This window comes from Prunus avium, chromosome 5 (genome assembly GCF_965620075.1).
Source record: "Prunus avium chromosome 5, drPruAviu1.hap1.1, whole genome shotgun sequence".
Lineage (NCBI taxonomy): Eukaryota > Viridiplantae > Streptophyta > Magnoliopsida > Rosales > Rosaceae > Prunus > Prunus avium.
The window spans coordinates 15,081,526-15,094,648 of NC_142288.1; the positions used below are offsets into that span (position 1 = coordinate 15,081,526).

General features: G+C 36.7%; 1 protein-coding gene and 1 pseudogene across 1 annotated transcript; both read right to left on the reverse strand.

Moving 5' to 3' along the window:
• Positions 1 to 1,614: 1,614 nt before the first annotated feature.
• Positions 1,615 to 7,832, reverse strand: SKL2 (shikimate kinase like 2). The gene is made up of 8 exons (XM_021948628.2): positions 7,480 to 7,832; positions 6,946 to 7,136; positions 6,672 to 6,866; positions 6,317 to 6,378; positions 5,261 to 5,327; positions 5,014 to 5,132; positions 2,948 to 3,124; positions 1,615 to 1,884 (listed from the first exon to the last, which is right to left on the reverse strand). Exons 1-8 carry the CDS (start codon positions 7,735 to 7,737, stop codon positions 1,775 to 1,777), a joined length of 1,179 nt encoding a protein of 392 aa, XP_021804320.1. The 5' UTR covers positions 7,738 to 7,832; the 3' UTR covers positions 1,615 to 1,774.
• Positions 7,833 to 10,156: 2,324 nt separating this feature from the next.
• LOC148294381 (uncharacterized) lies at positions 10,157 to 11,343 on the reverse strand (annotated as a pseudogene).
• Between the last annotated feature and the right edge of the window lie 1,780 nt (positions 11,344 to 13,123).

A 13,123-nucleotide genomic window follows, 5' to 3' on the forward strand; every position in this document is an offset into this window, starting at 1 on the left:
TTTTTGGAATTTTTTTAGCCAAAAAAAGAGGGTCGTCGGATTTCTGGAAAAAAAACCATCACAGCGCCCATGAAGCCCCACGTGGCATTTTTCCATTGGGTTCTATCAGCGCTGACGTCATCGTGATGTCACAATGATGTCAGCGCCTTCGGGCTTCAGCCCAAGCAGGATTTGTCCATGGGCTTGCCCAGGTTGGTGGGACCCAGGGCTTGCCTGGGCTTCTTCTCTCACGCTAGAGGGCTACTGGGCTTGCCTGGGGGGCCTCCTGCCCGGTTTGTAGTCTACGGATTCAAACTCAACCACATGCCCCACATAAGCCCCAAATCCACATATTGAGCATGCATCAGCTAAGTCGTCTCACAAGTTGCCACGTCGCATGCCGCACTTGGACCTATGCCTCTTCATGTAAATAATGTTACTAAACTACTCATGCCACCTAAGCAAACTTAACGCCTCTTCTTATGACATGATTGGGGTAATGGGAGACAAAAAATGCGAGTACAATGGAAATAGCGACCCAACTTGAAATGTAAGGGTAAAGTGGGATTTTCGGTAAAGCACAAATGGCATATCGATAAATAAGCCTATGATAGCAATTATAAATTTAGGGGAGACTTTGGAAAAGGCCAAAGGAGAGAGAAATTTTTTAAAAGAAGCCAAAATGGACAAAATTGCCCTTATGTATTTTTGGATTTCCTAAGGAATCCTTTACATTTTGCATGTCTTTGGTTTGAAAGTTGAGAGGTTTTTCTGTCTTTTTGGAAAAAGTTTTGGTTTTTTCCAAAAGTGAAATTTTGTGTGTGGCTAAAACCTAAATTTACTTAAATTTAGATGACTTCATAAGGTTTAATTGTTTGTTCCAAATTTACTACATCTAGTTACTTGAAATACATTCAATCTCACGTTTTCTAAGTTTCTTTTAGTTATCTTTATTGTCAATCCAAATCCTTTCTTTCAAATATCTTCATTCAAACAGGGCTCAACAATTTTCTCAGAGAAACCAAGGATTGAATCATACACTGGAATTGGGACTGGTGGAACAAAATCATCATATGCTAAAGTTTTCTACCGTTGTCCAGTGGTGCTCCTACAGATGCTAATGTTTGAAGCGCGAAGACTGAAATTGTGTGATATCAAACTGAGACAAAAGTACTTTGGTGGACAGACAAATAGTCTTAATTATCCCTCGCTGGAATCTGTTTATTCACAGAGAATTGATTACAGACAAAAACGTTGATGAGTTGGGACCAGATTGAGCTTTCATCTTCTATCCTCCAACAACGGCGTAGTTTTCTGACTTAACAAACAGAAATACTAACTTTATTTGGAAAACTGTCGAAGAACCTAGTTATGAACAACATTTAAACAATGAACAAGAAGTTGAAGGATCGACATCGCTGCTCAAGTCTTGTGACATGATGACTCTGAAACGATGAAGAGAAACAAGATTTGATCTAGTTCAGACTAGTGAAGGTCGAGATAGATGAGGTCAATATTTCACCTAATTTGATTTGTTTCCCAATGGTGCTTCTATTACTTTTGTATCCTGTGTTTGCATGATAAAGAATTAAATACAAGAATGCTTGTATCCGGGCAGAGTAAACTATAAGCAAATTACAAGAAAGGTGATTTCTTTTTCCATGGTTTACTTAAAAGATAACGAGCATCTGCAGTAAAAGACAACGGTGAGATACATATGCGATCCAAACTCAACCAAAACATCTTCAGGGGCAATCTAGATTGTCCTACAATCGTTAATGTCGTGCAATTACTGTTAGAATCCACTAGGAGAAACATCATCTCCAGCTGATGGATCCCAACCAGGAGGCTTGATGTTTGGCCAGTCGCCTCGGCAGCCCAACCTTATGTAGAGGCTCTTCTTACCTTCAAAATAGACAACAAACAAAAAGGATTGTCAGTAACAGGCATCATAGAGTCTACATACATAAAAACAACATCAGCTTTGTATTGTTTGGAATGCTTTTTGAGGCTTCTTGGGTTGAACATCTATATTTGACCATTCATTTCAGCGTCATTCAAATGGGTGCGCACAAAATTAAGCAATACCAACTCTCAAAGTTGCCACCTTTTTGAGGTTTCACAATCTTATTTAAGGTCAATGGCATAAGCGATGCAACTCTACTATAGAATACAGTTGTACCTCAGAGTGTTCATGGTCTTCAAAACAACAGGTCTTTGATGGAAGAAATGTGTGCAGTTCTATTTATTTAGTCAGCCGAATTTGCCTAGTTACGTTCCACTTTTTTGTAATTTTTAAATCCAATCTTACCCATGAACAAAACAGTGAACAATAATCTAAAAAAACGATGTCTCGGCTAGTAGGCTTCTCCCTCTCTACCCCTTGGTACAGAGGCATTAACTACCGTGGCTTTCTTTTTCTTTTTTAAAACATAAGTTCTTTTGGTTAGAAAAAAAGAATTGAGGGTTAATAAAATAAAAGATAGACAATTGTAAAACAGTAGCTTCATTATATATAATTTTTTGAAATAATTGAGTAAATTTGGGGTCTAAAGAAAACCCCCAAAAGAATAACAGCACATCTGACCAAATAGAACAAATAGCGGCACAACTACTTTGTTTCCTGAGTGAGTGCACGGTAAACACAAAAAAAGTTATAAACATTATGACAGTGAAAGAATCCTAATTCAGTTTTTAAGTTTCAGAGTAATTTTAGTTGTGTCAAAGATAAGGAAGATGTAATTAGACATCCACTACAGCTTCCCATCTTGCAAACCAAAGTCAGGATTAGATGTCCTGGTAAGAAGCCTATAAACGAGAATGGGTTTTTGTTAATTAACTTTTGATTTTTAGCATTTTGTTAGAAGAAGTTGCGTAAACTGCTTCAAGTTGAAGTCCTTAGAGGAACACTCATTGTAGCATAGCAAGCTCAATGTCTAAAGGATAAACATCATTAATTTCTTCTTACCTGGAAGTTTCTTGTCTGATAGAATTAATTGTTTAAGGGCACTCAAGCATCCCTCAGCCACACTTTTAGCATGATCTGTATCCCAACCCTGTAGCTTGACAACCACGTCTGCATTTGAGTAAGCTAGTCTGCCATCTTTAATATGACTCCTGGCCTCTTCCTTTGCTGAATCTTCATCTACGTAGAGAAGTTATGAAGAAACATTCTGATTGAATTTAATAACAAACAAATGAGCTACCGCTACAGATGTGGCTGATTAAATCAAGAGTTGAATTGGATGGTTCCAGAGCAGTTTATCTTTTTCTCATACTCATGAACTCTAGATGCTTCATTTTTGCCTTTACATTTTATCAATGCCTGACGGAAGTATTTATCTTTTGTGCCTCAAACCCAAAATTTGGTTTTCAACTACTCAATTAGTGAGGCCAAATGTGTTTGATGCTCAATCAGTTCTATAGCTTGAGTTGAGATCACCTTTTGACATTGTGACTTTTATCTATAACTCAAATTGGAAGCTTCAGGTTTAATAAGCTGAGCCAGGCCTTCAGCTGATGGAGGAGGCAGGTCCAGAAGGATTTCCCTTCATCTCCTCTGTGATAGTTAAAGTTTTTTTTCAGAGATACCCTAATGTTTTACAGTCTAGCCAACACAGACCCGCATGGTGGGTTCATACTAATAAATTCTCTGGTGTCATATGCAGAACTATAAAATGGGTTACTTATCATAAATTAATTTTCTGTCGTAGATGTTAAAAAAACTCTTTAAACGCAAAACCCCAATACTTTCCTAAATACCAATCTGTTGGAAGCTCCATCAGCTGGAAATGCATCACATAGTCCTAGAGACTCAAAGTAAACAAGAACCATTATCTTCCAGAAATTATACAGATTGCTGGGTATGGACAGGTAAGTATAAGAGAATAAATTATTTTTGTTAAGTAAATCAAAGAATTACTGACTCCATTCATATGATGGAACTGAAATGCAACAAGCTTTGAAGTGTGAATAATGAAGAAGTGTCCATTCATTCATTATGCCACAAACAAATGGATTAGCCAACCATAAGAATGAATAGTGAAGAAGTGTTCATTCATCATGCGTTCATTCAGTTTTGTGCGAATATAAAACAACAATTGGTTGACATTCAAACTTCTTAAGCTTTCGAGAACTATGGTACAATAACAAAATTTATCACGACATCAGAGCAGGAGATCCTAAGGTCGGACTCTTTCAATTATAACCACTCAATTTATGTTCAATCAAGAGTAGGAAGAGCTATTCTGACCGTTTAACAAATTTTGAACATTAGAGGTTGCAACTAAACAGTTTGATGCTTACTCAATTCTATGAGATAAGGCTTGCATATCCTGACGAATAACTAATTTTCACTCCGCAATGAAAACCCCCAATGAACACAGATCAAGCTAATACAATTATCAAGTAAGCAGGCATAACTTGTACTGAAATTGAAAGACTCCTATACCTATGAAAATGATTAAAAAAATCGAGACATCCATGAATTTGCAGTGAAGTATGGAACAAAAAGATACAAAATAATTGTTAGCCCCCTTCTTGTGATGACTTATATTTCTATAAACAATGGTAAACTGAAAAATTTATCATGGTATTAGGGTGGAAAATCCTGAGTTTGGATTCAAGCAACCATAACCTCCCAATTTATGTTGAATTTTACGTGTGGATGGGAAGAGGCCCACATATGAGGGAATGGTAAAATATAGAATAGTTGTTGATCCACATCCTTATGACTTACACTTTTTTCTGTTCTTGTTACAAATTACAATGACTTCTGCTTTTTTCTTTTTCTTTTTCCAGTTACAATGACTAATGTTTTTTTTTTTTTCAGTTGCAATGAATTATGCTTTTGAGAACAATGGTAAACGAACAAAACATATCAAGTTTATTGCAAACTCTAATCAGCCTGCATAGCTTCTTAATAATACTAGAAAATAACGTACAATCAATTATGTTAAGCATGACAGATAATGGCAGCAGTACCAGTTGCTTGTCGAAAGAAAATCAATGAAGAAATGATCAAAGAGAAATTACCTGTAGTTTCAGTTTGGGACAGCCAGACAGTAAATCCTGCATAAAGATGGCGCCATTTACCAGCCCTTCTAGCAGCTCCCTGCTGCCCTCCTAATGTTGCAACTACTGCTCGTACATGACTGTAATACCAACAAAGCCCATTAAAAGATACTCATTGTTTTCAACCGCCCATCCAACCACCACCCCAAGCGCCCCCGGCCCCCCCAACCAAAAAAAAAGATAAATAAATTCTATTGACATATAGTACCTACTTAAACTTTGTAATATAGCAATTTCTGCTTCTGCTACAGAGTCAGAACCTTCAGCAAGCAGCCCTGAAATTTATTAAACTTGTTAATAATAGGTGATAGTTTTTGTACAATATCAACTTTCAAGTCTTGTTTCATTCCAATCAAACAAATACAGGGTAACTAATAGCAATTAGATCATTTTTTTCGAATAGAGTGCTGGGTAAAGTAAACATCTACAAGTAGATCATAGGATGTGATTAACGGATAAATGAGGTAAATACGTATATTATCGAAAGCAGGTATTAATAACAGTGAGGAAGACAAAATCATATGTAAATATGAAGAAAGCATAGGGATCTGATGCAGAAAACACAGGTTGGATAGGAACAGAAGCAATTTTCCAACTCATTCATAAAAAACTTAAGAGGATAATGAAAACAACACCTAAAAATCAAAAATCACTTTTAACGTTGTTTTGTTTTAACCCTATGTCAGATACTCAATTTATAATTCATAAGTACAGGAAAGAACTCAATCATATAGTAGAAAGTTAAAAGGAGTATTCCTGTTTTTTAGTGAAAAGAAAATCAAAGGTTGTAGACACATTTGGTTTGCACCAGAGGGGTTTAATACAGAATAATGAATGTTTCTGTTAAAAGGGAGGCCGAAGGGGAGGGGAGATACAAACTAAGACATAGCATGGGGAGTGGGGTTTAAATGCTCTCAACCACCAGAGCTACAAGTACCCACCACAATATGTAAACTCATTGTTGCATAAATTGTTTACATATTTGTACTACGTTAACGCTTGGTTAGCCATCACCCTCATCATTCACAACAGAATTTTTTTCTACTACAGTTATGAACTTATATTGCACATAACCTAAAATTTCGGTGATTCATTTAGTGCACACCCCAGGAAGAAAGATGACAAGGATGGTACTGACATTGGTCACAGAGTCACAGCTAGTTCGGGTTTCAATAATGTGCACTTCATGACTCATGAGCTTGTAGATCAAAGAAAGAAAGGATAGTGAGTTGAGGTTTGACAAATGAATCAAAAAAATACTCACATGAATCAATGCTCTGCTTGGCAAATGTTTCCAGCAACTCCTTTGTACTCAGTGGTGTATATCTAAAACCAAATGAACCAAAGAACAGTACTGAATATAGGAAGACTCAGAAAATCAAACCAAGGAAAATTAGGTATTTGAATATAGGGACAGAGCCTGCAGTTATGCAATTGAATCTTGCTTCCCACTATAAACAACTACCCTTACAACCAGCTAGTTAAATAGTTACTCAGATGTAACTACAAAATGGAAACAGAATCATTATAACTACATGTGAAATTTGGGGAAGCTTGAAATTAACAATTAGATGTATCCCAATCTTTTCTTCAAAATAGTTTTGAACAAAAAGCAATACCCAAGACCAACTGCAAGTTCTTGAGCCACTTGCTGGTTGATTTCAGTTGAATCCCCAACAATGTAAATTGATGCTCCTTTCAGAAGTTGCATAGATCCCAGTGTCAGAGACTCCCAGGACTCCATAATATCAGGCCATTTCAATTCTGGATCCTGCTTTTTCAAGTTTATAACTAGCTCATCATCATCTATATACCTGCGCAAAACAAGAATTACCCATCTGAACAAGTGATCTACATTGTTATATAATTTCATGTGCTTTAAGTTTCACAAACCATATTGTTTCAGCAGGCTTTATTTTATCAAACAGATGATTAGTTTCCATAAGTGTGATAAGAGACCCAGAGTGCTGTACTTTTATTGTCAATGAGGTGCCATTTGCATCCACAAAAATATCTCTAGTGCTTTGGATATTTTGACCCCCAAGCTGTAATCTCAATTCCACCTCAGAAGAACCATCAAGAAACTGTAATGAGATAAAATAAAATCCAACTGGTGTAAGAACAACAAAAAACATAAGTCACTCAAAGAAAAAGGATCATTAATCTATGTAAGAATTTTGCTTGAGTTCTTATTAGATTCTATCAATATATGTTCAAATAGAAGTTGCAAAGGAACTCATATTCTTGTGAGTAATTTGCAAAGGGAACTCATTTTCAGCAATTGTAACTCAACCATCTCCAGGCTCAGCACTGAAGCAAAAACCTAGGATGAAATATTATAATCTTTTTATCAAAAACAGCAGAAAACTCCATTTTTTTTCCTTCTTTGAAAAAAAAATGTTCTCACAGAAGCAAGGGAGAGGGTACCTCGTAGTTCTTGCTGGGGACGGGGATGGTGGAGAGACTCTGGGAGGAGACTTTGGGACTATAAGAGGTCTTCAGGTGGCGGCCATTTCCGAACAAAAGGCGAGGACTTGGGAAAGAAAGGTCGGTGAGTGAGAATGAGATACAACTCCATTTGGGTTTGCAGAGCTTCTGGAGGGAAGAGAGATGTGAGGTGTTGATTGGATTTTGCGAGCAACTGAAACCAGAGCAAGTGATAGTAGAAATTGTTGTATCCACCATTTCGGTTTTGGTTAAAGGAAAACAGAGAACTTGGATAAGAAAGTGGTGCTGTGAGTGAAGGTTGAGATATGCCCGCTATGAAAGAAAATGGGGTTTTTTATATTTTTTATATTTATATATATATATATTTATAATAGAGAAATTTTGCAACAAAACTATATCGGTCTTCAGACAAAAAATAAGTAAATTTATAATAAAACTCATGGCAACGTCTACGGTAATTTTTATTTATTTATTTATTTATTTATTTTTTAAGGGTTCGTGGAATTTTAATGTTAACATGATTCTGTTTCCTTGCTCGTCATACTATTTTTGTGGCTGAACTCCAAACCCCAAAAAATCTCTGCTACTGAACTTGGTCTTCTGCAAGTGGTGAAGCTGCTGAACTTGGTGTCGCTGCTTATGGTGAAGTTTTCCATCTCCTCCATTGGTTGGCAAATGTTTCCTAAGGTACAAACCATTGGGTATCATTGGGTTTGGAGTTTTCTAAGGTTTGTGTGTCTTCCAGAATGTTTTTGTAGCAATAGCAAGGGTCAGAATGTTTTTGTAGCAACAGCATGGTCTCTAAGTTCAAAATTGTAGGCCACGTTTTTTAGCAGGGTTTGATGGAGGAGACTTTGTTGTATATCAATTTGTGAGTTACTGTATACAAGGATTAAAATATCGGTCATGCAGATAATATCAGGCCTCCAATTTACAGATATTTCAGGAGATATATCGTTATCGTTTTAGATATTGGGAAAAAATGAACAAAAATGACAGATATAGGCATTGAAACACATAATTTTGGTTTAAAACTTTCATAGATATTATGTACATTATCAATAAATGTATTGAACAAATAAAACTCAAAATTTACTAATAATAAGATATACATATGATGAAATATAAGTGGTATGTAATGCGCGTTAATAAAATGTTTGAAAATAAAATGTTTATTAGAATGAATAAACCATGCATAAATCTATAGTTTGTTTAAACATTGGATTACAATTTAGATAAGTATCCAACTACATAAATGAAGAGCTCCTATGAGGTTCAAACAATGAGGAACAACCATCTAGATTCATATAATAATCATACCAAGTCATGTAATCCGAGCAGTTTGTAAGCCATGTTCGAACATGGTGCACATATATCTCTCTTGAGCTCCCTATTGTCCTCCCATATATGGGATAGTTAGGATTAACCCAACTAGTAGGTCCATAATCTATTTCATCATCTTGAGCTCCATAACTAGTTCCACTATAATCAGACATGACATAACCATAGTCATCATAAGATTCATTTGAGTTAGTACTAGGTCTAGTTCCTATGCTCATAGATCCAAAACTGATCGTCATGTCCTCTTCAGATGGATTGATTGGTTGGCTTCTTTTCCTTGAGTATTGCTTCCCAATTGCTCCAATGCTTGGTCCAGCTTTTCTGCATCCATGATCCTCATCTTGGGTGGCATGAGTAAAATCAGCCTCGATAGTAAATGGGCTATATTGTCTTCCTTCTTCATTACCTCATGATCCAGCATTACTTCCTCCATCATTATCTGACGAATTGAATGAACTTTCCTTTCTACTAGTACTGGCACCGTCTCCCGTCTTTGACCTTGCTGAGGTCCAAGCATATCCCTTTCAAATGATGAAGTATCTCCACTCCTAACATCTTCGGATATGACTCTATCAACATCAACTCCTTCTTGGCCAGCATGTTGTGCTATAACGGCATCAGGGTTGCCTTGTTCATCATCCAAGTGAGCTGTCATAATCCATTATTGAATTGGATTATTATCATCATCAGATGGTTGCCCTGCATGTCAAGAAGGTGCATGTAGTCATTTTCTGCAACCTTGTTCATTTCGGCCTCTTCATCACGTAGCTTAAGTTTCATATTATAATAGCAAAAGACAATATTTTCCAACCTAGTATATGCGAGACGGTTCCTTTGTTTCGTGTGAATAAGAGCAAATGTACTCCAATTTCGCTCACATGCCGATGATGATGCTGTTTGTGACAATATACGCATAGCAATTTTTTGCAAGTTCGGGACAAAATCACCATGAAGATTCCACCATTCTGCTAGGGGGATCGATTTTCTTGATTTGACGACCAACTCAGTGCAAAATGTCTTTCTACAGTCTCTAAAATTTATCACCTGGATTCACAATGTTTTGTGTTCAGTATGCATAAAACTAAACTTGATGAGGAAGACATTGTTTTGTGTTCACTTACCTCAGCCCCAAATGCATATCCCCAATTGGGTTCAACCTTTCAAATACGCGTTGGAGTCCTGAAAGTAACTCTTTATTGCGGCCAACCCCTGTTTCATATTGATATCTATGGTTCAAGTAGTGGGCTAAAAATATGAAGATTAGTAAATGCCCGTTGTATAAATTTAAAAATTGATGCACATTTTTACTAAGAGATTAAAACATACTAGCTTGATGTAATGGACGAGATAATGTGACATCTCATCTGTGATTGATGATTTTGAGAATCCATTTTTTTCCCTTCAACTTAGAAATCTTCTCATTATGTGAAACATATCATATAAGTTAGGCATGGTAGGAACTACCTTTGTGTCAACAATTCGCAGGATGCTATACAAAGGCTCATAGATGGATTTCACTCCTTCCATGGCATCCCAGAATCTATGATCAAGGACTCGACTTTCAATTCTCTTCCCCTCTTCAGATTCACTGAATAGACTATTATACCATTCCTCACTTGTAAAAAGTTGCCTCAACCTAGCTTTCTTATTTAAGATGTTATTGATGGTGATGTAGTTTGTCGCAAACCGAGTTGCACCGGGTCGAACCAAATCTCCTTGACAGAAGATCCTCATCTGAGCCAATAGCCAACCATGATTGTAAATGTAGTTGGTTAATTTCCTAGCTTTATTTATGACATTAGCCAACAACTCTTGCTTCCCAATATCTTCAAATATTAGATCAATCCAATGTGCAGCACAAGGAGTCCAATAAATAAGGTACCGCTCCATCATCATCTCTCCAGCCTTAACAAAGGCTAAACCATTGTCGGTGACAATATGAACAACATTCGACGGCCTAACCTCTTTTATGATATCCTTCAACAATTTGGCGATATACTTTGCATCCTTGGTTTTATCTGAAGCATCCGTTGATTTCAAAAAAAATTGTTTTCCCATTTAAGTAGACCATGAAATTTATTATGGACAACCTCGTCGGGCCAGTCCATCCATCACTCATGATGGTGCATCTATACACGCCCCAATCTTCCTTTACCTTTTCCACATAGGCTTGCATGTCTGTGTGTTCCATATCTAAGTACTTATGCTTTATTTCATACGGCGATGGTGTGGCTATGCCTTGACCTAATATAATCGAACTCATATTAGCAATTGGTGTGTTTAGAATATTTAAGTTCAAGAAAGGAAAGTCATAAGGAATAAAGCAAAACCTGCTTGTTGGGCTGCAGCAATCATGTTCTTGAAATAAGGGGAACTTGCTTTTGGAGGAGCCACATTCTCAAGTATGAAGAATTTGCTGCAGTATCTTCCAAGTACCTCTGCTGAGTTTCTAATCATGCCTTTGATTGTTCTTTGTTTTGCTCTAGTGTTCTTGTATGGCATTGGTAACGGAGGAGATCGGAGTGGATCTTGAAGGCTTTAAGTGCGACGGTATTGCGGTTGACTACTACCACTTGCTCCCCCTGCAAATCGTTTGCTTCCCATTCCGTAAACTCCTCCTTGTCTAAACTGTTCTTCTTGCTTCGACACTCTAATGGCAGCAAGGTAATCTTTTTTCTCCGCAGGGTGCATGTCTGGAGGATATGCATATCCATCCTCATCATCATCATCATCATCATCATCATCAACAGGATTGCTACTTTTATTGCCCATGTATCCCCCTCTTGTTGTAGATCTTATGTTTTCTTTAACAGATTTCTTATGTTGTTTGCTAGACTTTTTATCCTTTCTCCATGCAATTACCTCCTTCTTAATATCTGGTGGTACTTCTTTGCACTTCTTTACACTCTTATGTGGATCAAATCCGGCTAAATGATAATTTAACCGTGTAATTCCACCACTTTGAAATGTGGATTCACAAAATGTGCATATTGTGCCATGCTTATTGCCTTCTATTGGACGAGCATATTTCCATGCCACATCAAGACCACCAGGCACACTAGCTCAACTTGGTCCACTACTATTTGCCATTTTTAATCTATCACACTTAAATATATTAAATTAACTTACAATATCAAATCTATCACAAAAATAATACAGACCATGAGGGAGAGCCACATACCTGAAACAACAGTCAAAGAGAACTTGCAAACAAGGAAAGAAGCTCACAGACTAAATAAAAATTGAAAAGCTCGCAAAGAAAGAAGAGAAGTGAAGATTTGGTGCCCCAAAAAAAAGCAAAACAGCCTCTGATTTAAAGAGGGCTTCTCTCATGATAACAGTGGGAAGTTTTAGGGGTTGGGGGACGATGGTATATGAGCTTTGTAGACTTTATTTTATGGATTCCAGTTGGATGATTCTCTGGCTTTGATGGAAATAAAGGTAGTCAGATTTTTTGGAGGTATATGGGCAGTGAATTGCATATTGCCAATTGCCTGACTTCAAAAAGTGAAAAAGAAACAGCCAAAAAATGAAACAAGTATTAAATGATAAAGAGTTCCACAAGAAGCTCAGACATGTGCATCATTTTCTTGCGTTTGTGTTGGGTATTAAAGATATATTTGACTATAAATTTAATATTTGGATTTGTGTATTTCTTTCTCTTGAGATAAGATACGTATGTCCCCTCAATTGATTGTGGATAGATTCTTCATAGGAATAATTAATAGATACTACAAAAAATCTTTGGAATTGGATATTGCCAAAAGTCTTCACACATATCTAATCACTGCCCACATACCTCTAAAAAATCTTTTGGGTTTCAATTTGCTTTAAAACTTTTGAATTTTTTTGGTTTTGTTATAGGTATCGGGAAATATCGAGGATATCGGCAAAATATCGGGGATATCGCATTTAACGGGGATATATCGTCAATATCGGGGAAGATATGGCCTTACCCCCACTATCGGTATCGACAGTTGAAAATATTGATATATCAGCCGATATATCGATGTATTGGCCGATATTTCAGTCCTTGACTGTATATCGATTTGGCAATTGATGGGTATCAATTTGGCAGTTCTGGATTATCGATATGGCAATTCCCGAATATCGATTTGGCAATTAAGCCATATTGCTTGCGGAATTATTGTCTATCGCTTTGCGATAATTATAAATTATTACCAAATTGATAGACAATAATCTCCAAATCAAGAGACAAGCATTGCCAAACTGATATTGAGTAATTGCCAAAGTGATAGACAATATTGCAAATTGATAAAAA